This window comes from Cervus canadensis, chromosome 7 (assembly GCF_019320065.1).
Source record: "Cervus canadensis isolate Bull #8, Minnesota chromosome 7, ASM1932006v1, whole genome shotgun sequence".
Taxonomy (NCBI): domain Eukaryota; kingdom Metazoa; phylum Chordata; class Mammalia; order Artiodactyla; family Cervidae; genus Cervus; species Cervus canadensis.
Window position 1 is genome coordinate 47,993,229 of NC_057392.1, and position 26,935 is coordinate 48,020,163.

The window sequence follows — 26,935 nt, forward strand, 5'->3', positions numbered from 1 at the left end:
AACAAAAAACCCACTGGGCAAGAAACTCAGTCAACTGCCCAAGCCAGAAAATGTACATTTTCCCTACCATACCCAGACTTTGCCTTTATTCGATGGATCCTTTCTGAAGGAGTCATTCTCACAAGTAAGGCAAGTATCTCAAATGGCGCGAACTAAAAATTAATGTTTCTATCAGAGAAATGACAGTCTAAAAAATAATCAGATAAAACAACGCCATTTCCTATACCCCAAATCCTAAGTAATAAAGATTCCTCAGAGAACTACAAAATAAGGGAGCCTGAATATTGTTCTTAGATATCTAGGTTAATGACCCAAACCCTCCAAAGTTTAGAAGAGAAGCCAAGTGGAAGAACTTAAGGTAAACGTAGGAAGAGATCAGTGGGCGATCAGAAGTTTAACAACATCTTTCATCTGAAGAGAATATAAATTAAAAGTGAAAAGATACATAATGCAAAAGCATGAGAATTTTAATGTCATCAAAGAAACTATGTTCTTTATCAGAGGTCCCCAACCCCCAGGCCACTTAACAGTGCCTTTTAGGAATTCAGCTGCATAGCAGGAGGTGAGTGGTGGGTGAGCAAGCTTCAGAGGCCACTCTCCATTGCTCACATTACTGCCTGAACCTTCCCTCCATCTGCCCCACCCATCGAAAAATTGTCTTCCATGAAACCGGTCCCTGGTGCCAAAAATGTTGGGAACCACTGCTTGATCAGATCCAAATGATAAACTTTTGATAAACTGATGAACTTTTTTTATTCAGTAATAAACTTTCTTTTATTCCTGGGGGGGGGGGGGGCGCTTCCCTGATAGCTCAGTTGGTAAAGAATCCACCTGCAAAGTAGGAGACTCCAGTTCAATTCCTGGGTACCATATTTTGGCTATTATCCATAGATGCCTTACAACTGTTAAGAGCATGACTCCATCTGAGATTTATGGTCATAGCTAAATTATAATTCTGCGCTTTTCTCCAGTCATGCTCTGCTTCTTAGGGAGCAAGACTGGATGAAGACAGCAAGCTGAACTAGGGTTGGAATTCTGCCAGTGAAGATGAAGAAGGCAAGAAAGTAGAAGATATATGCAGTGAAATGAATATAATGACAAACCAAGGAGGCTAAGTTAAACAAAGAAGACAAGTAAAGACACAAAGGAACAACCAAGTAATGGCATCAAATGATTCAAAATGAAGATGAACTGTGGAAGCAAGTGAGATCAAGATTTTGGAAGTGGAGGGCAGGAGAGTTAGAAAGAAAAAGATCAGTAAACAAAGAAGCCTGGTTATTGAATGAATCAGTGTGGGTTTTGACTGGTCATCACTAAGGATGACAATGTGAATAATAGTATCAAAGGACAAAGAGAGCACCACATATTATCTTGGAAGCAAGTATCTGAGTTGGAGTGGAGGGCAGGAGAGTTAGAAAGAAAAAGATCAGTAAACAAAGAAGCCTGGTTATTGAATGAATCAGTGTGGGTTTTGACTGGTCATCACTAAGGATGACAATGTGAATAATAGTATCAAAGGACAAAGAGAGCACCACTAATATCTTCAGTAACTAAAGCCACACTGATGGGGAGGAAACTAGATGGCTAACATAAGGAATAGGCAGTAAGCTGAACTGTCCGATGGCAAGGGCTTCAGGAGAGCCAACAGGTAAAAATCATTTACGTAAAAAATTTTCAAACATAAATGCTTCTTAAAACACACATAAGTAAGTTATTTATGAATTGTGTGCATAGTATGAACATGGTCTGGAAGTGTATAACAAAAATCATATGAAGAGAGGAGAATGGAAACAGAACACTTTTATGATAAAGTTGAACCAGCAACATAAACTTCACCTTTTGCACAATATTCTATTAGCTTAAAAACAGATGAATAAAGGCAAGAAATATCCTACATATGACTAAGGAAAACAATTAATCATTATTTAATTACTACTCTTTAGGACCAGCTCTATTTTTTAAATGTCATATTATTTTATATAAAAGAGATAATTCAATAAAAAGTAATGTTTTCTTTCTAGTTCAATTGTAAGCAGCAGCCTGTTTTTTGTATATTTGGCCATAATCAGGATGCCAATTCTCAATCTGTTAACTGGCACTTAGCTGTCCTGAACAGATAAGGCAGCATAATAAATAAGATCAAAATTTAAATTGGTGAATTTTAAAAGAGTTTATCATTGAATTTGCATCTCCTAATAAATAAATATACATAAAGCCCTGTGAAAGCCAAATATATGGAAGAATTTTCACCAAGTAGTAAAGTTCTGACAAAAATGAAGTATAAGACATCATCTTTGTTCATTAAAGAGACTGAATATGATTACAAAACCACAAATATCTCTAAAATTCTATAATTTAGAAAAGGAAAACTTGGAAAAGCAGACTATAGACTATATTGATCTTTATTACATATGGGTGCTTCTAGTAGTGACTCAGTATACCAAATAAAACTTTCATTTTTCAATCAACATGAACACATTAAAAATACATTTACATTTCATCTCAGCTTGTATATTAAAAAAAGAAAGTCACATAGGAAGCTTAAAATTACCTAGGTACTTTCATTACAATATGATTCTAGGAAATATAATTGTATTATGCACAACTGTGTTATGTAATACACTAAGAGCTTGAAGTACAAAGATGGTATCTGTGCTCACACAGTTGACAGTATAGAAAAGCCCAAGTCTTAGAAATATTTTAAGTTATTATTTCTCAAAGCGCAGACCATGAACCAGCAGCACTAGAAGTATCAGAATTACCTTGCTTGTTAAATTAAGTGCTTGTTCAAGTATATTTCTATGTTCCATCTCAAAATTATTAGAACAAAACAAGAATCTCCATTATGAGCAAATACCTTTGGTGGCTATCATTTACATAAAAGTTTAAGAATCAATGCCTTAAATAATTATTGTTATGAAATTATAGGTAAAAAGGTGAAAAACTCACCCCTCTTATTATTATGAAGATTCTGACTTAAAATTGATTTTTAAAAATTATTAGGTTAAAATGTTTAACAGTTCTGTTTTAAATATTTGTATAATGTTTAAACTTTATATTGGGAACTTTCATTAAAATTTATCACATCTAAGGAAATAAGATAGATTATAAGCAAACAGACTTACAGTTGGTGATATCAGGTGGTGCATAGCCATCATTCATATACATACTTGTGGGTTTTGCCACTTTCAAATAAACAAAATCAGATGTGTTCTTTAAGGCAGTTACTGCTTCTTCATGAGTAACTTCTTCTAAACACACACTATTCACCTAAAAGAAAATCCCCAAAATTTTACTTCTTCCTTCCCACTCTGAATGTCGTGTTTTTTTTTTTCTCTTTATTCCTCTGGGTAGAATCTTTAGTATACCGTTGAACAGGAGTGGTAGTTGTGTCTTTCTAGGAATCTGTCCATTTCATCTAAGTTACCTGATGTGTTGGTATAGAGCTGCTCATAAATAAAAGTATTGCCTTATGCTCTTTCATTCCTACTTTTAGAAATTTGAGTTATTTTTTTCTTTGTCAGCCTAGCTAAAGGTTTGTCAATTTTGTTGATCTTTTTGAAGGCCCAAATTTTGGTTTGGTTGATCTCTATGGTTGTCCTCGGAGAAGGCAATGGCACCCCACTCCAGTACTCTTGCCTGGAAAATCCCATGGACAGAGGAGCCTGGTAGGCTGCAGTCCATGGGGTCGCTAAGAGTTGGACACGACTGAGTGACTTCACTTTCACTTTTCACTTTCATGCATTGGAGAAGGAAATAGCAACCAATTCCAGTGTTCTTGCCTGGAGAATCCCAGGGACGGGGGAGCCTGGTGGGCTGCTGTCTATGGGGTCACACAGAGTTGGACACGGCTGAAGTGATTTAGCAGCAGTAGCAGCAGCACAGTTGTCCTATTCCCTATATTGTTAAGTTTTGCCCTAATCTTTTCTCTTATGCTGGCATTAAGTTTAGACTGTTCCTCTTTTCAGCAAACTTTTTTTGCATGTGTATGTTTGCCTTTGAACTGTTTATTTTATACTGGAGTATAGTCAATTAACAATGTTGTGATAGTTTCAGGTAGCCAGCAAAGGGACTCAGTCATACATGTACATGTATTCATTCTCCTCTGAATTTCCCTCCCATCCAGTCCGCCTCATAACAGTGAGCAGAGTTCCCTGTGCTATACAAAAGTCCTGGATGATTATCCATTCTAAACACAGCAGAATGTTTCTAGTGTTTTAAATTACAATGTACTAAACAAATGTTCATTTTAGTATATTTTCCATTTCTCTAATATGTAACTTTATAATCGACTGTAGAAGATTTTTTTTTAATGTTCTGACAAAAATTTCTTAAAAAAAAAAATTTCTAAAGGTCACAGAACAATCCTAACTTTCCCATTGATTACTAATAAAGCTTTACAGGGTTTAGGCTGCATGGTCATTCTTATGGTCCCACCCTACAGTGTATAGTGAGGACTGTTTGAATTCTGAAATATTCACCTGTGGTATACTGTTCATCTGATGGCCTGCAATGAGACATTAGTAACTGTGACGCAAAGCGAGGATTAATAAATGCCACCCATTAGCACTATGTTCTTGGAAAGCTTACTCCTGGTATGTTTCTCTTGGAACCTGGACATCTTGTTAAGAAGCCCAACTTAGCCATGTGGTCAGGCCACTGGAGAATTAAAATACCTGGCTAACAGGCCCACTTGAGCTCCCAGCTGACAGGCAAAACTCACTCTTCCACTATATATGAGCCAGCTTGAAAGTGGACCCCTGGCCCTAGTTTAGCCACCCCAGTAGACATTACAAGGAGTCAAGACATGCTGTCCTGGCCAAACCCACCCAAATTGCAGAAGTATAAGTAAATAAATAACTGTTGTCATTTTAGTCACTAATTTTAGTGTTGTCTTATGCAGCATTAGATAACTGAATAAAGAGTTGATATGATTTGCTAAGGGATTCAACGTGGAGAGGGAAAGAAAGAGAATGATCCTAAAGTTTCAGACGTGGGCAAATTAGAAGGATAAAGTTCCCATTTAACTAGATGTGAAAATTATGCAAAGTGCAGAATTGGGGGTGGCAGGGTTGGGGGGGGTTGTTGTGACTTGGAAGTTTATTTTTAGATACAGTTGTCCTTTGGTATCTGTGGGGGAATGATTCTATGACCCCATTGCCCAAATTACCCTTCTTAAGGATCAAAAAAAATTCTGCAGATTCTCAAGCTCCTATGTAAAATGGAATAGTATTTGCATACACATCCCTTGGATGGAGATTCATAACACTGTACAGGAGACAGTGACCAACATCATCCCAAAGAAAAAGAAATGCAAGAAGGCAAAATGGCTGTCTTAAGGAGGCCTTACAAATAGCTGAGAAAAGAAGAGAAATGAAAGGCAACGGAGAAAAGGAAAGATATATCCAACTGAATGCAGAGGTCCAGAGAACAGCAAGAAGAGATAAGATAGTCTTCTTCAGTGAACAATGCAAAGAAATAGAGAAAACAATAGAACGGGAAAGACTATAGAGATCTCTTCAAGAATATTGGAGATACCAAGGGAAAATTTCATACAAGGATGGGCATAAAAAAGGACAGAAACGGTAAGGACCTAACAGAAGCAAAACAGACTAAAAAGAGGTGGCAAGAATACATGGAAGAAGCATACAAAAAAGGTCTTAATGACCCAGATAACCATGTTGGTGTGGCCACTCACCTAGAGCCAGACATCCTGGAGTGTGAAGTCAAACAGGCATTCGGAAGCCTCAGAAAGCCTAGCTTTCTACTATGAAGAAAGCTAGTGGAGGTGATAGAATTACAGCTGAGTTACTTAAAATCCTAAATGATGATGCTCCTAAAAGATCCTAAAGTGCTGCACTCAATATGTCAGCAAATTTGGAAAACGCAGCAGTGGCCAAAGGACTAGAAAAGGTCAGTTTCATTCTAATCACAAAGAAGGGCAATTCCAAAGAATGTTCAAACTACTGTATAATTGTGCTCATTGCACATGCTACCAAGGTTATGCTCAAAATCCTTCAAGTTAGGCTTCAGCAGTACGTGAACTGAGAACTTCCAGATGTACAAGCTGGATTTAGAAAAGGCAGAGGAACCAGAGATCAAACTGCCAACATTTGCTGGATCATGGAGAAAGCAAGAGAATTCCAGAAAATTCACCATGCTAAAGCTGTGTGTGGATCACAACGAACTGTGGGAAATTCTTAAAGATATCGGGATACTAGACCACTTTACTGTCTCCTCAGAAACCTGTATGCAGATTAAGGAAAGAGCTGGAACTGGACATGGAACAATGGACTGGTTCCAAATAATGGGAAAGGAGTACGTCAAGGCTGTATACTGTCACTCTGCTTATTTAACTTCTATATAGAGTACATCTTGTGAAATGCTGGGCTGGATCAACCACAAACTGGAATCAAGATTGCTGGGAGAAATATCAATACCCTCAGATATGCTGATGATACTACTCTAGTGGCAGAAAGCAAAGAGGAACTAAACAGCCTCTTGATGAGGGTGAAAGGAGACAGTGGAAAGCAGGCTTAAAACTCAACATTCAAAAAACTAAGATCATAGCATCTGGTCCCATCACTTCATGGCAAATGGATGGGGAAAAAGTGGAAACAGTGACAGATTTTATTTTCTTGGGCTCCAAAATCACTGCAGATGGTGACTGCAGCCATGAAATTAAAAGACACTTGCTCCTTGGAAGAAAAGTTATGGCAATCCTAGATAGCATATTAAAAAGTAGACATCACCTTACTGACAAAGGTCCATATAGTCAAAGATAAGGTTTTTCCAGTAGTCATGTATCGATGTGAGAGTTGGACCTTAAAGAAGGCTGAGTGTGAAAGAATTGATGCTTCTGAATTGTGATGCTAGAGAAGACTCTTGAGAGTCCCTTGGATAGCAAGGAGATTCAATCAGTCAGTCCTAAAGGAAATCAGTCCTGAACTTTCATTGGAAGGACTGATGCTGAAGCTGAAACTCCAATCCTCTGGCCACCTGATGCGAAGAACTGACTCATTAGAAAAGACCCTAATGCTGGGAAAGATTGAAGGCAGGTGAAGAAGGGGACATCACAGGATGAAATGGTTGGACGGCATCACCAACTCAATGGACATGCGTTTGAGCAAACTCCAGGAGACAGCAAAGGACAGGGAAGCCTGGCATGCTGCAGTCCATGGGGCTGCTAAGTGTCAGACATGACTTAGTGAGTGAACAACACACCCTCTCTTACTTAAATCATCTCTAGACTACTTATCATACCTAATACAATGTAAACACCATGTGAATAGCTGTTAGCCTGCAGCCAGTAAGTTTAGGCTTTTGACAACTTTTTGGAATTCTTCCCCTGCAAGTATTTTTGATCCTCAGTTGGTTAAATCCACAGATGTGGAACCCATGGACACAGAAGGCCAACTGTCTATTTGAGATGACTCTTGAGATATACATAAGGAGACTGAAGTTCAGAAAACAATACTTATTACTATCACGTACAATGAGACTTAGTAAGCTATTTGACTACCTGTCAAAGAGAAAAGCAAATGTGCAATGTTTAGAGGTTAGGGAAAAGATGCATCAGAAAGGAGAATGAGAAGGAATGGCCAGTGAGTTAAGAGGAATAGCAAGATAGAGGGTAAGTAGTATGGAACCTGGAAAGAGCATTTTAAGAAGGCAAAAGGTGTGTCAAATGCCTGATTTATCAATTAAAGTGAGAGATAAAACTGAATAATTTCAGTGGAGTTATGGCAACAAAAGCCTCATTAAATGGCAAATTCAGTATAATTTCTTGTTCCCTACTCTTAAAATTGATTCTGGAGAAACCATAAAGGAGGACATAAGAAATTAAAAAAAGAATGAGAAACCTAGTGGAGAAAGGTGTTGGAATTGGTGTACGTGTATGTGGGGTATGTGGGTCTATGTGAAGATGAGGGAGTGCTGGTTGTAGCTTGGGGAAAAATGACAAGTCATAGCCGTGAGAGGATAAGTTAGAGAAAAGCAGTTGGAGGACAGTTTCTTCCTCTTCACTATCATTAACTAGCAGAAATAACTAGCAGCTATTCTTAGCAGAGGTATTCAAAAGGGCAAATAAATAAATAAGAGGAACGAACCCAAATCACCACTATATCAGACTTTGTATGCCTTTTCAGATTCACTTGAGCCTACTTGCCCACTAGGCCTAGGCTGCTTGCTTACAAGAGAGCCCTGGCTATTGCTATTCTTATCTTGTCTTGTACCAACCATTACGAACTATTTCAATCTCTTCTGTAGTAAAGGCTGGGCTTGGGCGTGGCTCACATAATGAGAGCAATAACATATCAGAAAACCACATCTGATGTGTCTAGACCACCGAGGCTCTAGCTCTTTCAACACTTCTGGGTTCAGGGGAAGTGCAGTGCCACAGTGTGGGAGCTGGCCTTCCTAGCATTCATCCAGAGGGGCTGGGTAACACAGCCAAGAAATCTAGGACAGTTAACCCCTGTGGGGTAGACTCTACATAACAAGAGACAGGAGACTAAGAGGGGCCAGGAGATCAATCCTTTCTTTTGCTTGGATAGCTGGATCTAAGGTTTAGCAGTTCCACATTGCCTGCCTGGAAGACTGTCCTATATGATAAGCAACCAGCTATATTTTCTTATGAAATTATAGCCAGCTCAGAAACATAATACCTTGTATTGGCTTTCCCTCATTCTCTGCCTCCCTTTTCATTTCCACTCACTCCGGCCTCTCTGACGTTCTACTTCCAAATAATACCTTAGCACAGTAGCTTCAGGTTTGTTTTTGTAGGGAATATGAACTAAGACAGTTATTAATGAAGATTGGATAAATAAATTGTGATATAGTCTATAGTTCCAGAATAGAATATTATGAAGAGGGGAAATGACTAAATCTTATCTCTTATATGGATAAGTCTCAGTAAAACAATATTGAGGAAAAAAGTATTAAAAGACTACATACTGCAAAACAGCCTTTAAAGTCTTTATCAAAACAATACTAAACAAAACACTTAGGCATATGTATGTGATCTTTAAAAAGCAAAGGAATGAGAAACACAAACTGTTGATATTCTAATTCTTGGGTTGGATAATAACTAGCAGTTTTCATTATATAGATTAGAACAAGAAAGGGAAAAAGAAGGTCACACATGACAAAGGATGATACTGTTACAAACCTAAGGATTATGATTAAACAATTTTGTGCATCCAAGCTCCTAAACAGGATAAAAGAAAAAGAGAAGGGACCTAGCAGAGGAAATGGAAATAGCAAACAGATAATGAAGAGTTATTTTCTAGGTCCTGACTAAAGAAAGGCTAGTCTTCACTCGTGTAAACGTCATTTAAACATTTTTGGCATGTAGAATTTCCAGAGCCTTTCAGAAAAAAAAAAAGACATCAAAGTGATTTTTAAAACAATGGATTGTTTATACTTACTGCTAAAAGTTTATCTCCAATCTGAAGTTTACCATCTTTATGAGCTGCTCCTCCTTCAATTATTTTGGTTACATAGATGCTATTATCCCCAGGAATATGCTGATTTCCAACACCTCCAGCAATGCTAAACCCAAGACCTGTTTGGAAAACACTAGTTTTAGAATTTTACCCATAAATGTAAACCTAAGTTCAGAAAGAAATGACTGAAAAGTAGAAAACAGATTCTAAAAGGTGATAATTTCACCAAATTAATGCTTTTTAAAATAGAAAAGAATCTATTTACCTATTTTTAAAATCCTAAGTATTTTGTAATCAGGGACAGTTACAAATTTAAGTGCTCCTACAGTTCCAAGTAAGTACCTTCCCGTTCCCTCCCAGGAACTTCTTAAGAGTGTCTCATGCATTTGTGTTAGTTCAAAGAATTCATGTAAAATTGTTTCACTTTTGTTTCCATCATAATTGCACTTCTTACTGACACTTTTAATACTTCCACAAGATTAAAACAACTGAGAGAAAAAAAAAATGGATGGTGGGCAGAACTAACAGCTTCAGAAATGCAGATGTTTTTGTTCTTTTTCAATATTCTATGAATTAATTTTAAGTAAGGAATTTCAGTAATTCATAAATCCCATGGCCTTAATACCAAACTTGTAGCTCTCTATTCATTTTTCATGAAGCCATGACTTAGAATCAGTATTTCCATTTATCCTCAATCCCATCCATGTCTTCAAAATTCAGATCACATCCTAATAGTCTTCACTGCAGATATAACTACTAATGATATGCTCATTAATATTTTCTTCTTTTATCCTGTGTATCTGCATTTAATATACTTTGTAGATTAATGATTACAAGTTAATATCAATACTATACATGACTTCAAAATGTTTATGCCGAAAGCTACTTAAAACTCAGTAGAAATAACAGAGAAATTCTAAAATTCACTAAGGTGAAAGTGAAAGTTGCTCAGTCGTATCTGACTCTTTGCCCGCCAGCCTCCTCTGTCCATGGAATTCTCTAGGCAGGAACACCGGAGTGGGTAGCTGTTCCCTTCTCCAGGGGATCTTCCCAACCCAGGGATCAAACCCTGGTCTCCCACATTGCAGGTGGATTCTTTACCAGCTGAGCCACCAGGGAAACCCCACCCCTCCAAATTCAGTAAATTCTACAGATTACCAGTATTGCTAATTTTAGAATGTGTGTCATATATAACTTAAGAGTTAAATGTCACTTAGAGATTTCTTACTTAATAATTTGTTTTTGTTTGATTTAGTTCATACCTTTAGGACCTTTAATGAGCTTTATTTCCATTATTTTTTCTGATACTGGTTTCCGTCTTTTTACATACAAGCGTACAATAGATCCTGCTTCTTTCAATGCTTCAACTGCTTTGCTATGTGTTACATCACGAACATCTACTTCATTTACTCGCAAAATACAGTCATTGACTCTGAGGAAAAATTTAAAATAAAAATTAAATATTAAAAATTTAATATCAATTTTTAAATTTGCCAATTTTTATTTTCATATTTTTAAGGATAACTATTTACTACAATTTTTTCTGAGAAGAAACTTCATGTTAAATTCCAATATATCAAATACTTATATAAATACAAACATTTCTCAAGGGCCATCAAAGGAAATAGTGCAAATAATAGATTATTTTACAAAAATATTAGATGCTAATGACAGCTGTCTATGTACAGAAATTAAAATACTTTAGAAAAACAGAAAATACTTATTTAGTACCAATTATAAGCTACGAACTTCTTTTAGTGTTTTAACCCTTACAACAACCTGTAAGGTAGATCTATCTATGTCCCTATTTTACAGATGGAAAAACTGAGGCACAAAGTTTAAATAACTTTCCCAAAGCCACCCAGATAATGACCAATAGAGCAGTGATTTAAAGATAAGAAACCTAAGACTTAGACCGAATAACTAGCTTAACGTCACAGTAGCAAATTAGATTAATTCATTGATTTATTAAAAAATAAACTGATCTCCAAGTGGGGTTTACCCCAGAGATGCAGCAATTCTTCAATATATGCAAATCAATCAATGTGCTATACCATATTAACAAATGAAAGGATAAAAACCATATGATAATCTCAATAGATGCAGAAAAAGCTTTTGACAAAATTCAACATGTATATATGACAAAAATTCTCCAGAAAGTGGGCACACAGGAAACCTACCTCAACATAATAGAGGCTATATATGACAAACCCACAGCAAACATTATTCTCAATGGTGAAACACTGAAAGTATTTCCTCTAAGATCAGGAACAAGGGTGCCTACTCTTGCCACTATTATTCAACAAAGTTTTGGAAGTCCTAGTCATGGCAATCAGATAAGAAAAAGAAATAAAAGGAATCCAAATTGGAAAAGAAGAAATAAAACTGTCACTGTTTGCAGATGACATGATACTATACATACAGCCACCAGAAAATGATTAGAGCTAATCAACGAGTTTAGTCAAGTTGCAGATACAAAATTAATACACAGAAATTTCTTGCATTTCTATGCACTAACAATGAAAAATTAGAAAGAGAAACTAAGGAAACAATCCCATTTACAACTGCAACAAAAAGAACAAAATACCTAGACATAAATCTGCCCAAGGAGGCAAAAGACCTGTACGCAGAAAACTATAAGACGCTAATGAAACAAAATCAAAGATGACACAAAGATGGAGAGATATACCACATTCTTGGATTAGAAGAATCAACACCGTGAAAATAACTACACTAACCGAAAAACAATCTACAGATTCAATGAAATTCCTATCAAATTACCAATGGTATTTTTCACAGAAATTTTGAGTTGACCAAAAAGTTTGTTCTGAGTTTTCCCTAAGACTGTATGGAAAAACCCAAACAAACTTTTTGGCCAACCCACTAGAAAAACTTTGTTAACAATTTATATGGAGACACAAAAGACTCTGAAAAGGGCTTCCCTGGTGTCCAGTGGTTAAGAATCTGCCAAGGCAGGAGACACAGGTTCGACCCCTGGTCAGGAAAGATTCCATGTGCCACAGAGCAACTAAGCCTATGTGCCATAGATGCTGAAGTCAACGTACTCTAGAGCTGGTGCTCTTCAACAAGAGAAGCCACTGAAATGAGAAGTGTAGCTCCTACTCACTGCAATGAAAAGTAGACTCCACTCACCAAAACTACAGAAACCCAGCAATGGAAATCTAGCAAGAGAAGCCACTGAAATGAGAAGTGTAGCTCCTACTCACTGCAATGAAAAGTAGACTCCACTCACCAAAACTAGAGAAACCCAGCAATGGAAATCTAGCAAAGCCAAAAGTAAGTTAATTTAAAAAAGACTCCAAATAGCCAAAGCAATCTTGAGAAAGAAAAACGGAGCTGGAGGTATCAGGCTCCCTGACTTTATACTATACTACAAAGCTACAGTAATCAAGATAGTATGGTACTGGCACAAAAACAGAAATACAGATCAATGGAACAAGCTAGAAAGCCCAGAGATAAATCCATGCACCTATGGGTACACCTTATCTTTGACAAAAGAGACAAGAATATACAGTGGATAGAAGACAGTCTCTTTAATAAGTTATGCTGGGAAAACTGGACAACAAATGTAAAAGCATGAAATTAGAACATTTCCTCACACCATGGACAAAAATAAACTCAAAATGGATTAAAGACCTAAATGTAAGGTCAGACACTATAAAACTCTTGGTGGAAAACATAGGCAGAACACTCTTTGACATAAATCGCAGCAAGATGCTCTTTGATCTACTTCCTAGAGTAATAGGAATAAAAATAAACAGATGAGACCTAATTAAACTTAAAAGCTTTTGCACAGCAAAGAAAACCATAAACAAGAGAAAAAGACAACCCACAGAATGGGAGAAAATACTTGCAAATGAAACAACTGAAAATGGATTAATCTCCAAAATACACAAGGAGCTCATGCTCAATACCAAAAAACCCTCAAACTATCCAATAAAAAAATGGGTGGAAGACCTGAACAGACATTTCTACAAAGAAAATATATATAGATGGCTAACAAACACATAAAAAGTTGCTCAACTTCACTAATTATTAGATAAATGCAAATCAAAACCACAAGGTATCATCTCATCCCAATCAAAGTGGTTATCATCAAAAGATCTACAAACAATAAATTTTGGAGAGGGTGTAAAGAAAGGGATCTCTCTTGTACTGTTGGTGGGAATGTAAATTGATACAGTCATGATGGAGAACAGTATGGAGGTTCCTTAAAAAACTAAAAAGTAGAACTGCCATAATACCCAGCAATCCCACTACTGGGCATATACCCTGAGAAAACTGTAATAAAAAATATACATGTACTCCAATGTTCACTGCAGCACTATTTGCAACAGCCAGAACTGGAAGCAACTGAAATGTCCAGCAACAGATGAATGGATAAAGAAGATGTGGTACATATATACAATGGAATATTACTCCACCATCAAAAGGAATGAACTTGGGTCATTTGTAGTGATGTGGGTGAACCCAGAGTCTGTCATACTGAAGTAAGTCAGAAAGAGAAGAACAAATATCATATATTAACACACACACACATATATGAAATCTAGAAAAATGGTACTGATGAACCTACTTACAGGGCAGGAATACAGATGCAGACAGAGAGAACAGATCTGTGAACCACTCAGCTGATAGGAGAGGGTGAGATGAACTGAGAGTAGCATTGACATAAACACACTACCATATGTAAAACAGATAGCTAGTGGGAAGCAGCTGCTTAGCACAGGGAGCTCAGCTCGGTACTACGTGATGACCTAGAGTGGCGGGATGGAGGCCCAAGGAGGGCGGGGATATATGTACACATATAGCTGATTTACTTTGTTATTCAGCAGAAACTAACACAACATTGTGAAGCAATTATATTCCCCCCCCAAAAAATAAATAAATAAATTGGCCTTAGTTTCAACCGGATGGTTTTCATGTAGAAAACAAAAAGATGGTCATCTCAAATTGGGCAGGGAACGGGAACAAAATACAATTAAAACATTTCAAGCGATCATGCTAAACTTCTGTAATATATCAAATTAAGTTTAGAGAAAAGAAATTCTATATCCAAAGACAGTGATACCTTACATTTAGTACTACAAGTCAGTTCTCCAGTGAAACAAATGGAACATATTAATTTTCATACAAGAAGTAAAAATAAAAGGCAAATAACAAAATCAGGAAGTAAATACCTACATTTATATGAATGTTCAAATTATTAATTTTATATCTAATTTCATTAATATACCACTTATCATATCCAGTGAGAAGTTTAGAAACTGAAGAGCTGCATAAGGCACCAATAGCCTTAAAATAAAATACCGTTTCTCACAGACCATATAAAATCTTTAGTTCTAAAACTTTTAGAAAACTGTCACCATGTGTAAAAAACAACAAACAAGGCAACAGGAAAAGTGCCACAATCTATGATCTAAGATGGCGTCTAAAGAAACAACAAAGGTGCCAAAGATGTTTGTTTAACAAGATATTAAGGATATCTTCTGCAATGGAACATTAAACAAAAGACCAGTTACTTACATTTATTCAATTTAGAAAATAGATTAATTTATTTAAAGTCTGCATTAATCTTTTCTCTTTGTGGTGCTTGTGTCTGTGTGCGATTCGCTCAGTCTTGTCCAACTCTTTGTGACCCCATGGACCATAGCGCCCCTCCCCAGGCTCGTCTGTCCAAGGGATTCTCCAGACAAGGATACTGGAGTGCATAGCCATTCCCTTCTTTAGGGAATCTTCCCAACCCAGGGATCACACCTGGGTCTCCTGCAATGCAGGCAAATTCTTTACCACCTGAGCCAACAGGTATGAGATAAAAACTTAGGATATATCAATATATGATTTCCTAAACCTTAAGTAAGTTTATACATATTCCCCACCCAGAAAATACAATGGGAAATCTACAATTTCTACACATTTGCTCAGAAATATTTAAATCATTAATCAAATGTATTATTCAAAATGTTTAATTTCTAAGATAAAATTGAATTCCTAAATGAAAAGAGGGAAACAATGCTTAAAGCACAATTATCTCATTCATTCATTTGATATTTGAGCATCTACCTTATGTTAGTTATTATGATAATGTTTCTTATTTGTATTTATTCACCGTTTATTTTCTCTCAAGAAAAAGATACAAAGCGGATTTGGTATCATAACATCAAGTACAAAACATACCGCAATCTTCCATCTTGGGCAGCTGCTCCCCCTGCAATAATTTTAGTAATGAAAATACTTGAGTCATCTCCAATGTGTGGGTTGTCTGTACCTCCTGCAATGCTGAAACCAAGCCCTGAATTTCCCTGGGAATAGAGGGGGAAAAATTGACATTGAAAAAAAATCATTGATAGGTTCCTGTCACTATAGGACCTAGAAACTGTACCAACATAGGCAACACACATATAAAGGCATATATATGTACATATATGTATATATGGGATATGATGATTTTTAAATTAAAAAATATAAGGAAAGCTATTCTTTTCTCTATGAATTCAGAGGTATTACTGCTGAATAGGTGAGGCTGAAGATGTACTGAGTACTTTCAAGAGTTTGGTCTACAATTCTTTCTTTCTTTTTTTTTTTTCATTTTTTGAATGTTGAGTTTTTGTTTTTTTTTTTAAATTAGTTGGAGGCTAATTACTTCACAACATTTCAGTGGGTTTTGTCATACATTGATATGAATCAGCCATAGAGTTACACGTATTCCCCATCCCGATCCCCCCTCCCACCTCCCTCTCCACCCAATTCCTCTGGGTCTTCCCAGTGCACCAGGCCCGAGTGCTTGTTTCATGCATCCCACCTGGGCTGGTGATCTGTTTCACCATAGATAATATACATGCTGTTCTTTCGAAACATCCCACGCTCACTTCTCCCACAGAGTTCAAAAGTCTGTTCTGTACTTCTGTGTCTCTCTTTTCTGTTTTGCATATAGGGTTATCGTTACCATCTTTCTAAATTCCATATATATGTGTTAGTATGCTGTAATGTCTTATACTTTCTGGCTTACTTCACTCTGTATAATGGGCTCCAGTTTCATCCATCTCATTAGGACTGGTTCAAATGAATTCTTTTTAACGGCTGAGTAATATTCCATGGTGTATATGTACCACAGCTTCCTTATCCATTCATCTGCTGATGGGCATCTAGGTTGCTTCCATGTCCTGGCTATTATAAACAGTGCTGCGATGAACATTGGGGTGCACGTGTCTCTTTCAGATCTGGTTTTCCTCAGTGTGTATGCCCAGAAGTGGGATTGCTGGTCATATGGCAGGTCTATTTCCAGTTTTTTAAGAAATCTCCACACTGTTTTCCATAGTGGCTGTACTAGTTTGCTTCCCACCAACAGTGTAAGAGGGTTCCTTTTCTCCACACCCTCTCCAGCATTTATTGCTTGTAGACTTTTGGATAGCAGCCATCCTGACTGGAGTGTAATGGTACCTCATTGTGGTTTTGATTTGCATTTCTCTGATAATGAGTGATGTTGAGCATCTTTTCATGTGTTTGTTAGCCATCTGTATGTCTTCTTTGGAGAAATGTCTGTTTAGTTCTTTGGCCCATTTTTTGATTGGGTCATTTATTTTTCTGGAATTGAGCTGCAGGAGTTGCTTGTATATTTTTGAGATTTAATCCTTTGTCTGTTTCTTCATTTGCTATTATTTTCTCCCAATCTGAGGGCTGTCTTTTCACCTCTACTTATAGTTTCCTTTGTAGTGCAAAAGCTTTTAAGTTTCATTTAGGTCCCATTTGTTTAGTTTTGCTTTTATTTCCAATATTCTGGGAGGTGGGTCATAGAGGATCTTGCTGTGATTTATGTCGGAGAGTGTTTTGCCTATGTTCTCCTCTAGGAGTTTTATAGTTCTGGTCTTACATTTAGATCTTTAATCCATTTTGAGTTTATTTTTGTGTATGGTGTTAGAAAGTGTTTAGTTTCATTCTTTTACAAGTGGTTGACCAGTTTTCCCAGCACCACTTGTTGAAGAGGTTGTCTTTTTTCCACTTATATCCTTGCCTCCTTTGTCAAAGATAAGGTGTCCATAGGTTCGTGGATTTATCTCTGGGCTTTCTATTCTGTTCCATTGATCTATATTTCTTTTTTGTGCAGTACCACACTGTCTTGATGACTGGCTTTGTGTAGTAGAGTCTGAAGTCAGGCAGGTCCCCAGTCCATTTCTTCTTTCTCAAGATTACTTTGGCTATTCGAGGTTTTTTGTATTTCCATACAAATTGTGAAATTATTTGTTCTAGTTCTGTGAAAAATACCGTTGGTAGCTTGATAGGGATTGCATTGAATCTATAGATTGCTTTGGGTAGAATAGCCATTTTGACAATATTGATTCTTCCAATCCATGAACACGGTATGTTTTCTCCATCTGTTTGTGTCCTCTTTGATTTCTTTCATCAGTGTTTTATAGTTTTCTATGTATAGGCTTTTGTTTCTTTAGGTAGATATACTCCTAAGTATTTTATTCTTTTTGTTGCAATGGTGAATGGTATTGTTTCCTTAATTTCTCTTTCTGTTTTTTCATTGTTAGTTATAGGAATGCAAGGGATTTCTGTGTGTTAATTTTATATCCTGCAACTTTACTATATTCATTGATTAGCTCTAGTAATTTTCTGGTAGAGTCTTTAGGGTTTTCTATGTAGAGGATCATGTCATCTGCAAACAGTGAGAGTTTCACTTCTTCTTTTCCTATGTGGATTCCTTTTACTTCTTTTTCTGCTCTGATTGCTGTGGCCAAAACTTCCAACACTATGTTGAATAGTAGTGGTGAGAGTGGGCACCCTTGTCTTGTTCCTCATTTCAGGGGAAATGCTTTCAATTTTTCACCATTGAGGGTGATGCTTGCTGTGGGTTTGTCATATATAGCTTTTATTATGTTGAGGTACGTTCCTTCTGGGCACTCCATTGCTCTCCAAAGAGAAGAAATCAAGTTCCACGCACCAGAACACCGACGCAAGTTTCCCTAACCAGGAAACCTTGACATGGCAATTCTTTCTTTAAATGTATAGTTCATCCTTGTAGAGGTGTCACTATTAGGTCTCTTTCTTTTAGACTTCATCTAGCTCATGTTTGGTAAGGCAAATTGATCCCAAGAAGAAAACACTTAAGTGATCCTTGTGCTGCTGTTACTTCCAAGTAGGTAATATTGATATACTATTTCAGCCTTTTAAGAAAGGTGTACTTGGTGGGGCTTTGCTTCTGCTAACTTTGCCATCATCTTATTTTAAAATTACCAAATTGTATCAGCTAAGTAACACTGCCATCATCCTTGAGGTGTTTAACCGAGAAACCTACCTGACTAGCAAAAGGCATTTTTTAAATACTGAAAGTCTAACTGGAGAATTTAACATTGGTAAGCTTTCTTGACAGCAAAGTTAATTTTACCAAAGCAGCATTGTTTCTTGCTCATTTTATGTATTGATTTTTGAATATTTTCTTTGAAGGACGGGTTCTCTACTGGTACAAAGAGAAAAACTGATCTCAAAGGTATTAGACATTTATTTTTTCAAGAATGATTTAACTTTGGTTTTCAGTGAGCTCAAATAAGTGGGTATATCTGGATATATTACTAAACTGTATAAAAAAAAATACCTTAAAATTTCACTCAACTACGATAGTCCTAAAATTCTATTTTAATAAAAAAATTTTTCCAGTCTTAGCTCTTTAAGAGTTACTAAAGTAGTAGTAAATAGTATCAATAGGTTGTATAGGGACACCAAGATACTCAGCTATTCTTTTTTATTCGCTTTAAAAAAATCAAGCTATAATTACAAATAATTTTGTGTAGGTTTAAGGTGTACAACATGTTGATTTGATACATTTATATAGAACAATATGATTACCACTTTATTTAGCTTACTTTGTTTAGATTACCACTTTATGTACTAGCTTTATTTAGCTAACACCTCTATGAGCTCACATAATTGCCATTATTTTTTATGGTGAGAACATTTAAGAACTAGTCTCTTCAAATTCTGAAGTACACAATACAGTATTGTTGACTATATTCACTACGCTGTGCATATAAGAAGTCTGGAACTTATTCATCATCTAGTTGCAAGTCTGTACACTTTAACAGTATCTCCCTAATTCCTGGTACTCAAGTCCTTTAATCAGTGAAAAATACATGTACAGTTCTGACTAAAAGAATTTAAAAGGTACTAGGAAAAAATGAAAACATGAATGAGGTAAAAAGTTAGGATTATGTCAAGAAATCTCAATAAAGCTGGGGAAAAACCCAACAAAATGACACATTAAAATGTGCAAATACATTAATATTGTTTACCTGTAAGACCCAGTCAGCTACCCCACTTGAACAGATGGCCCCAATTCAGGCAAACAAGCAGTAAAAATCTATTACACATGTAAAAGACCCTCTGAGGTCTATTTTCACTCAGCTTATCTGGCTACAAACATAAATCTAATCCTTTAGGAACTTTAAATATACAGACATTCAGTTACTTAGAAAAGTCACTTACGTAGAGCACCTCATTTTCCAAAAAATGATGGTCAGACAAGGTGGCACCGCTAAAATATAGCATCAATTGATGCAGATATTCTTAAGGGGAAGATATATCAAGAAAATTCACACATCTGAATTGTGAGTGTGTGTGTGTGCATGAGCTTAGTCGTGTCTAACTCTTTTTGACCCCATGGACTGTAGCCCACCAGACTACTCCGTCCATGGGACTCTCCAGGCAAGAATACTGGAGTGGGTTGCCATTCCCTTCTCCAGGGGATCTTCCCAACCCAGGGATTGAACCCACATTTCCTTCATCTCCCTACAACTGAACTGCCCGTAAGTTATTTTTTGACTAGGGGAATGCATAATAAGTAGTTTTCAGTAAGGTCTTTTCCAGTAAATCTATGGTTGTTATTTTGCTAGGAAACAAAACTGATACAATGATCAAGTTACTAGCTCAAGAGACAAAATACTCATTTAAAATAAATAATACTTCATTATATGAAAACTAAATAATAAAATTAAAAACTGAGAAAATCTGAGATATTGTCAGAGGAGCACAAGGAGACATAATAACTAAATGTAATATGGTATTCCAGATAGGTTTCTGGAGGAGAAAAACAAAAAGTAAGGAAACTCAAATAAAGTATAAACTTTAGTTGATAATAATGTATCAGTATTACTTCACTGGTTGAAACAAATGTATTTTAGTAATATAAGATGTTAATAATTAGGTGAAACTGAGTCTAGGGTAAATGGAAATTCTCTGTACTACTTTTCTACAAATCTAAAAATTTTAAATAAAAGTTTATTTTTTAAAAAAGTTCTTAAAGAAAAGCAACATTTTCTGAAAATACCACAGCTAATTTTATGATATGTGGACTTATTAAAGAAACTAATATTATTACATGGTTCTGCTTTTGAAAGATGATCTTCCTTAGATTCTATATGAAAGAGCAGTATATTTAAAGAGTTCTTTAAAGAAACAGATTTCTTTTCATAAAAACTTAAGATAATGAATAGGCTTTTACCCTTTCAAGTGTGATTTCTTCATATTCATAATCTGCATCAGTGCCATTAACCTAGGGAAAAAAGTAGCACAGAAATTTAGAGTTTAAAATTTAAAATGACAAGACAACTTTTGTATAATTTTTCTCCCCACTTCTTAAAAAAAAATTGAAGGATAACTGCTTTACAGAATTTTATGTTTTTTGTCATGCATCACCAAGAATCAGCCATAGGCAGACCCATGTCCCCTCTCTCCTGAATCTCCTGAACCTCCCTCCCACCTCCATCCCCATCCCACCCTTCCAGATTGTCACAGAGCCCCTGTTAAATGAAACCCTGTTAAATGTGATATTAATCAAATAACATAGCTTGATTCTAATAATTCTGGGAAAGATTTTCAAGGAATGGAACAGTGAAAATGTGATTAATGGCATTTATGACACTGTGTCGTTCAAATATAGAAAGGGTACACTCAGCTTTTAATACTTATTGAACTCTTGACCCTCTTCTTTGCTTTAATTCACACATCTAATTAGCTACCAATTCTTACTGACTTAAATATTTCAGTTTTTTGAGAAAACCATCACCTCTTCATTTTCATTTCTATTACTTTGGTTCAAGTTGTTGTTAATCTCTTCTGTTGTTAATCTCTACAGTAAATGTAATCTACGCCATCTCTTAGATTACTATTCTTCACTGCTCAAATCATTCTAATGTGTTTTACACAGATGGATCTTTATGGAACCCATGTATAACATACTTCGTCCAAAATTCTCTGAAACTCTCATACAAGGCTCTGCATGAACTGACCCAAATCATGGCTCAACTTCATTCCTAACATGTATCTCCCCTCTTCATGAGCCTTATATACCATTAAACTTAAATGATTTGCTCTGTCCTTTACATATCCTTCAAGTTCTCAACTCTGTAATCTTTCTGGTGATATGAAACTGAGCAAAGTAACCTCATAAGTCAAATACAGATTGTGATAAAATGAATCTCTAGATGCCTCTCATCTTCCATCCTAAGGGCTCTTCTGCAATATGATTAAACCACCCTACCATCAAGAGATGTTATCTATTTCCCTTTCCTTTGGATCTAGGCAGGTTCTAGATGGCTTCTGCTAAAAAGAGTGTGGCACAAATAATGCTCTGCGGTTTTGGAAGCTAGGTCATGCGATGCCTCGTAGTGTCCGCCTTGTTTTAATGCACTTTCTTAGAATTCAGAAGCTGTAATGTGAGGGAGCTCAAAGACCCTACGAGGTGACTCAAATGAAGGAGCATCAAAGACCTTTAGCCAAAAGCCCCAGCTGCACTTCTACCCGGCAACTGGCACTGACTGTCAGCCATGGTGAATGAGGCTGTTTTGGGTCTTCCAGTCTTTTCCCTTGTCCCAGCCAAGATCATGTAAAGCAGAACTATCCAATTAATTCAGAAAATCATGAGAAATAATTATTTTTTAGCCACTATGTTTCATGGTGCCTTGTTATACAGCAATAGAATAATGAAACAACAGAAGAATGAAATCTATGTAAGCCACTTTGTTTTCTTTACCATACAATAAGAAAGCAACCCCTAATTCAGGTTCAATTCAGTAGACAATTTAATAACATCATTAAACACATTCAAACTGGGCTTCTGAATGCCAAGAATACATTATCAAAACCACATATTACCATTTTATTAGTGTAAAATAACAAAAAACTGACGGTGTAGTATTTTCAAAAGCAATATGGTTTCCAGGAAAATTACAAAATGGGTGATTAGTTTCCTTTTCATAATATCTTTAAAAAATGTGGCTTTCAACAGGAAAAATATGCTTGGCTAAAGGGTTTACCACTCTCAATAGGACAAGGTGAGAGGGAAACAAGAAATAAAATTAGAGGAGAAATAAAATAAAATCAATCTTTATACAAAATAATATATTACTGACAAAATACTTGAGTTTTTTTTCCATCCTCAAAAATAGAAAAGCATAGATTTAGAATACTTCATGAGAACTGTCATTGCTAGTACTTTCTAGGTTTAGAATTTAGTCCTAGTAACAAAATGGGATTCTATATTAAGGATGAAGGTGAAAGCTGGAGAAGTGAATTGGGGCCTGATTGTGAAACATCTTGAATGTTTTCCTGATGAATGAAAAATATTCTTGGAAATTTTGGAGCATCAGGTAGGTTTAAATGTTTTCCAGAAAAAGAACCATGGCAGTGTGGAACACAAATGGAGAGAAATTAGAGAAAAGTAAATTGGAAAAGAAGTTATGGAAATAATTTGGATAAAAGGCAAAAATTCTAAAGACACTTGAGAATAGGTAGTAAATTCCTAATTATAAAAAATCTTAATATTAGTGGAAAAAATTTCATAAAGTCACAACTAAGAACAACTTATCTATAACCAATTTGACTAGGGAAAAAATCAGATTATATAACATAATCAAAGGTGAGCTGTATTTCACTCATCTAATATAATTTGGGGCTTCCCTGGTGGCTCAGCTGGTAAAGAATCCACCTGCTACGTGGGAGACCTGGGCTTGATCCTTGGATTGGGAAGATCCCCTGGAGAAGGGAATGGTTCATTACCCACTCCAGTATTCTGGCCTGGAGAATTCCATGGACTGTATAGTCCACGGGGTTGCAAAGAGTCAGACACGACTGAGAGACTTTTACTTTTCAATATGATCTGGGACAAGAACTACACTTTTAATTAAATGCTGTTTTATAACATATTTTTTTATCTGTGGAGAAATCACTCCAAATTGCTCTTAATTTTTACTTGGTTGCTTTTGAGTTTTTAACTTTTCTACATCAAACTGTCCAAAAGAAGTTTCTGTCATGATATAAGTGTATAATATAATCTGTTTTGTCCAATATAGGAGTTACTTAACCACAAGTGTGACTACTGAGTGCTTGTAATGTGACTACTGCCAGCAGAAAAACCATAAATATCATTGAATTTTAATCAATATAAATTTAAATACCAACATGTGGCTAGTGGCTTGCAATTTTGGAAGATGTAGCGCTAAGTGAATCATTAAATCTAACTATATCCCTTCAAAATACATGCACATATTCTCTTTTTATCTCTCCTCCTTCCCCCTTTCCTCTTTCCTCCCCCGACTTCAAATACACATTCTCTTTTTTGGTGCTATGATTGGCACTATACCAAATTTACAGATTTATCTGGAAAAAACAATGATCTCTACTTTATCTTTCTGTTCTGCAACAAAAACTGCTCTGTATTTAAGTATTCCTCTATACCATCAGTAGGTTTCACAGCTTTCTTACAACAAACTATATACATTTCCTGTTAAGCTGATTGCTCTGTGTGTGTGTTACTCAGTCAGTTGTGTCTGACTCTCTGTGGCCGCATGGACTGCAGACCACCAGTCTTCTCTGTCTGTGGAATTCTCCAGGCAAGGATACTGGAGTGGGTTGCCATTTCCTTCTCCAGTGGATATATGTCCTGACCCAGGGATCAAACCGACATTGCAGATAGTTTCTCTACTGTCTGAGCCACCAGGAAGACCATATACGTGGCTTCAAGCTGACTGCTAGGTATTTCATATTTCACTGAAAGAGTTAATAACTCATATTTTCAACTGCTTTCTGCTAGTATACTTGAATACCATTCACTGTTTAATATTTAAGTTGTTTTTAGCTTTTTAGAAAAATATAATTTGCTTCAATTATAGATGAAATGCCATAAAGAATACAGATGTCCTTGGCCCCTTATTCCTAAAGATTAAAATTTTCTAAACAGCTTGCACTAGTATATCCAAACAAGACAGACAGATCCTAATACATAATAGATATTAAGACTCTCCAAATAAAGATACTAAGAAGTCTAATTTAAGACTTCTCTGTCATTTAAGGTTCATTTCAGTAATACCTTTCAAACTATAGAGTAATACATTAAAATTCAAGATTTTGCCTATCAACATTCATACGACTCACTATGTGATCGTGATTGTGGAAGCTGCTCAGCTGCATCTGACTCTTTGCAACCCCATAGACTATACAGTCCATGGAATTCTCCAGGGCAGAATATTGGAGTGGGTAGCCTTTCCTTTCTCTGGGGGATCTTCTCAACCCAGGGATCGAACCCAGGTCTCCCATATTCTTAGGCAATTAAACTCCTCAAAAGTCTATCCCATCATAAGGTAAGAATCTAAAAATAAAAATGTACTAGGAAGAAGAAAATGTTCTTCCTAATGAAAAATCAAATATTAACCCTGAAAGAATTTACTCATGAATTTTTCCTAAATAATGAACAGCCATTTAGGTAAACTTTAAAATAATATAGTTATCAGTTAAATGTACAGAAAAACTGAAGCTTTCTTTGCAACCCCATGGACTATAGCCAGCCAGGCTCCTCTGTCCATGGAATTCTCTAGGCAGGAATACTGGAGTAGCCAAAAAACTGAGATTCTACTAGCTGTTTGTTAAAGGGGATTAAAACAAACATACAAAAACAAAAATCAAAACAAGAAACAAAAGATGAACCCAAGACAAATGGTAAATACAAGATCCGACAAATAACAACAAAAACAAGAAACATAAACACACACGCAAAACTGAAACAGAATTAACAAACGACTAATCTCCAAAATATACAAATAGCTCATGTAACTCAACACCAGAAAAACAACCCAATCAAAAAGTGGCCAGAAGACCTAAATAGACCTTTCTCCAAAGAAGACATACAGATAACACACATGAAAAGAGGCTCAACATCACTCATTACTAGAGAAATGCAAATCAAAACTATAATGAAATATATCCTCACACCGGTCAGAATGACCACCATCAAAAATTCTATAAACAATAAATTCTACAAAGGATGTGGAGAAAAGGGAACCCTCTTGCACTGCTAGTGGGAATGTAAATTGATACAGTCTATAGAGGACAGTATGGAGATTCCTTAAATATCTAGGAATAAAACTACTGTATGACCCAACAATCCCACCACTGGGCAAATATACTGAAAAAACATAATTGAAAAAGACACATGTACCCCAGTGTTCACTGCAGCATTATTTACAACAGCTAGGACATGGAAGCAACCCAGATATACACTGACAGATGAATGAATAAAGGAGTTGTGATACATACATACAATGGAATATTTATTGGTGTGGTTCAGTGACTAGGTCGTGTCCGACTCTTTGGACCCCATGGACTGCAGCCCACCAGGCTTCCCTGTCCTTCACCATCTCCCGGAGCTTGCTCAAAATCATGTCCATTGAGTTGGTGATGCCATCCAACCATCTCATTCTCTGTCGTCCCCTTCTCCTCCTGCTTGCAATCTTTCCCAGCAACAGGGTCTTTTCCAATGAGTTGGCTCTTCGCATTAGGTGGCCAAAGTATTGGAGTTTCAGCATCAGTTCTTCCAATGAATATTCATTACTGATTTCCTTTAGGATGGACTGGTTGGATCTCCTTGCAGTCCAAGGGACTTTCAAGAGTCTTCTCCAACACCACAGTTCAAAAGCATTAATTCTTTGGCATTCAAACTTCTTTATGGCCCAACTCTCACATCCATACATGACTACTGGAAAAACCATTCAGTTCAGTTCAGTTCAGTTGCTCAGTCATGTCCGACTCTTTGTGACCCCATGAACCACAGCACGCCAGGCCTCCCTGTCCATCACCACCTCCCAGAGTCCACCCAAACCCATGTCCACTGTGTCAGTGATGCCATCCAACCATCTCATCCTATATCGTCCCTACTCCTCCTGCCCTCAATCTTTCCCAGCATCAGGGTCTTTTCAAATGAGTCAGCTCTTCACATCAGGTGGCCAAAGTATTGGAGTTTCAGCTTCAACATCAGTCCTTCCAGTGAACACCCAGGACTGATCTACTTAGGATGGACTGGTTGGATCTCCCAGAGTCCAAGGGACTCTCTCAAGAGTCTTCTCCAACACCACAGTTCAAAAGCATCAATTCTTCTGCACTCAGCTTTCTTTATAGTGCAACTCTCACATCCGTACATGATC

At 36.5% G+C, this 26,935-nt stretch overlaps 1 protein-coding gene across 12 annotated transcripts in view; it reads right to left on the bottom strand.

The window, feature by feature from the left end:
- DLG1 (discs large MAGUK scaffold protein 1) overlaps nucleotides 1-26,935 on the bottom strand; it is a 261,150-nt gene that overhangs the window by 87,559 nt on the left and 146,656 nt on the right. For all 12 annotated transcript variants that reach the window (XM_043473294.1, XM_043473302.1, XM_043473301.1 and 9 more), the window contains 5 exons: nucleotides 20,965-21,015; nucleotides 15,645-15,769; nucleotides 10,709-10,878; nucleotides 9,429-9,565; nucleotides 3,126-3,270 (listed from right to left, as the gene is read on the bottom strand). In XM_043473294.1, the coding sequence (XP_043329229.1) occupies nucleotides 3,126-3,270; nucleotides 9,429-9,565; nucleotides 10,709-10,878; nucleotides 15,645-15,769; nucleotides 20,965-21,015 (628 nt within the window). The remainder of the gene's footprint in view (nucleotides 1-3,125; nucleotides 3,271-9,428; nucleotides 9,566-10,708; nucleotides 10,879-15,644; nucleotides 15,770-20,964; nucleotides 21,016-26,935) is intronic.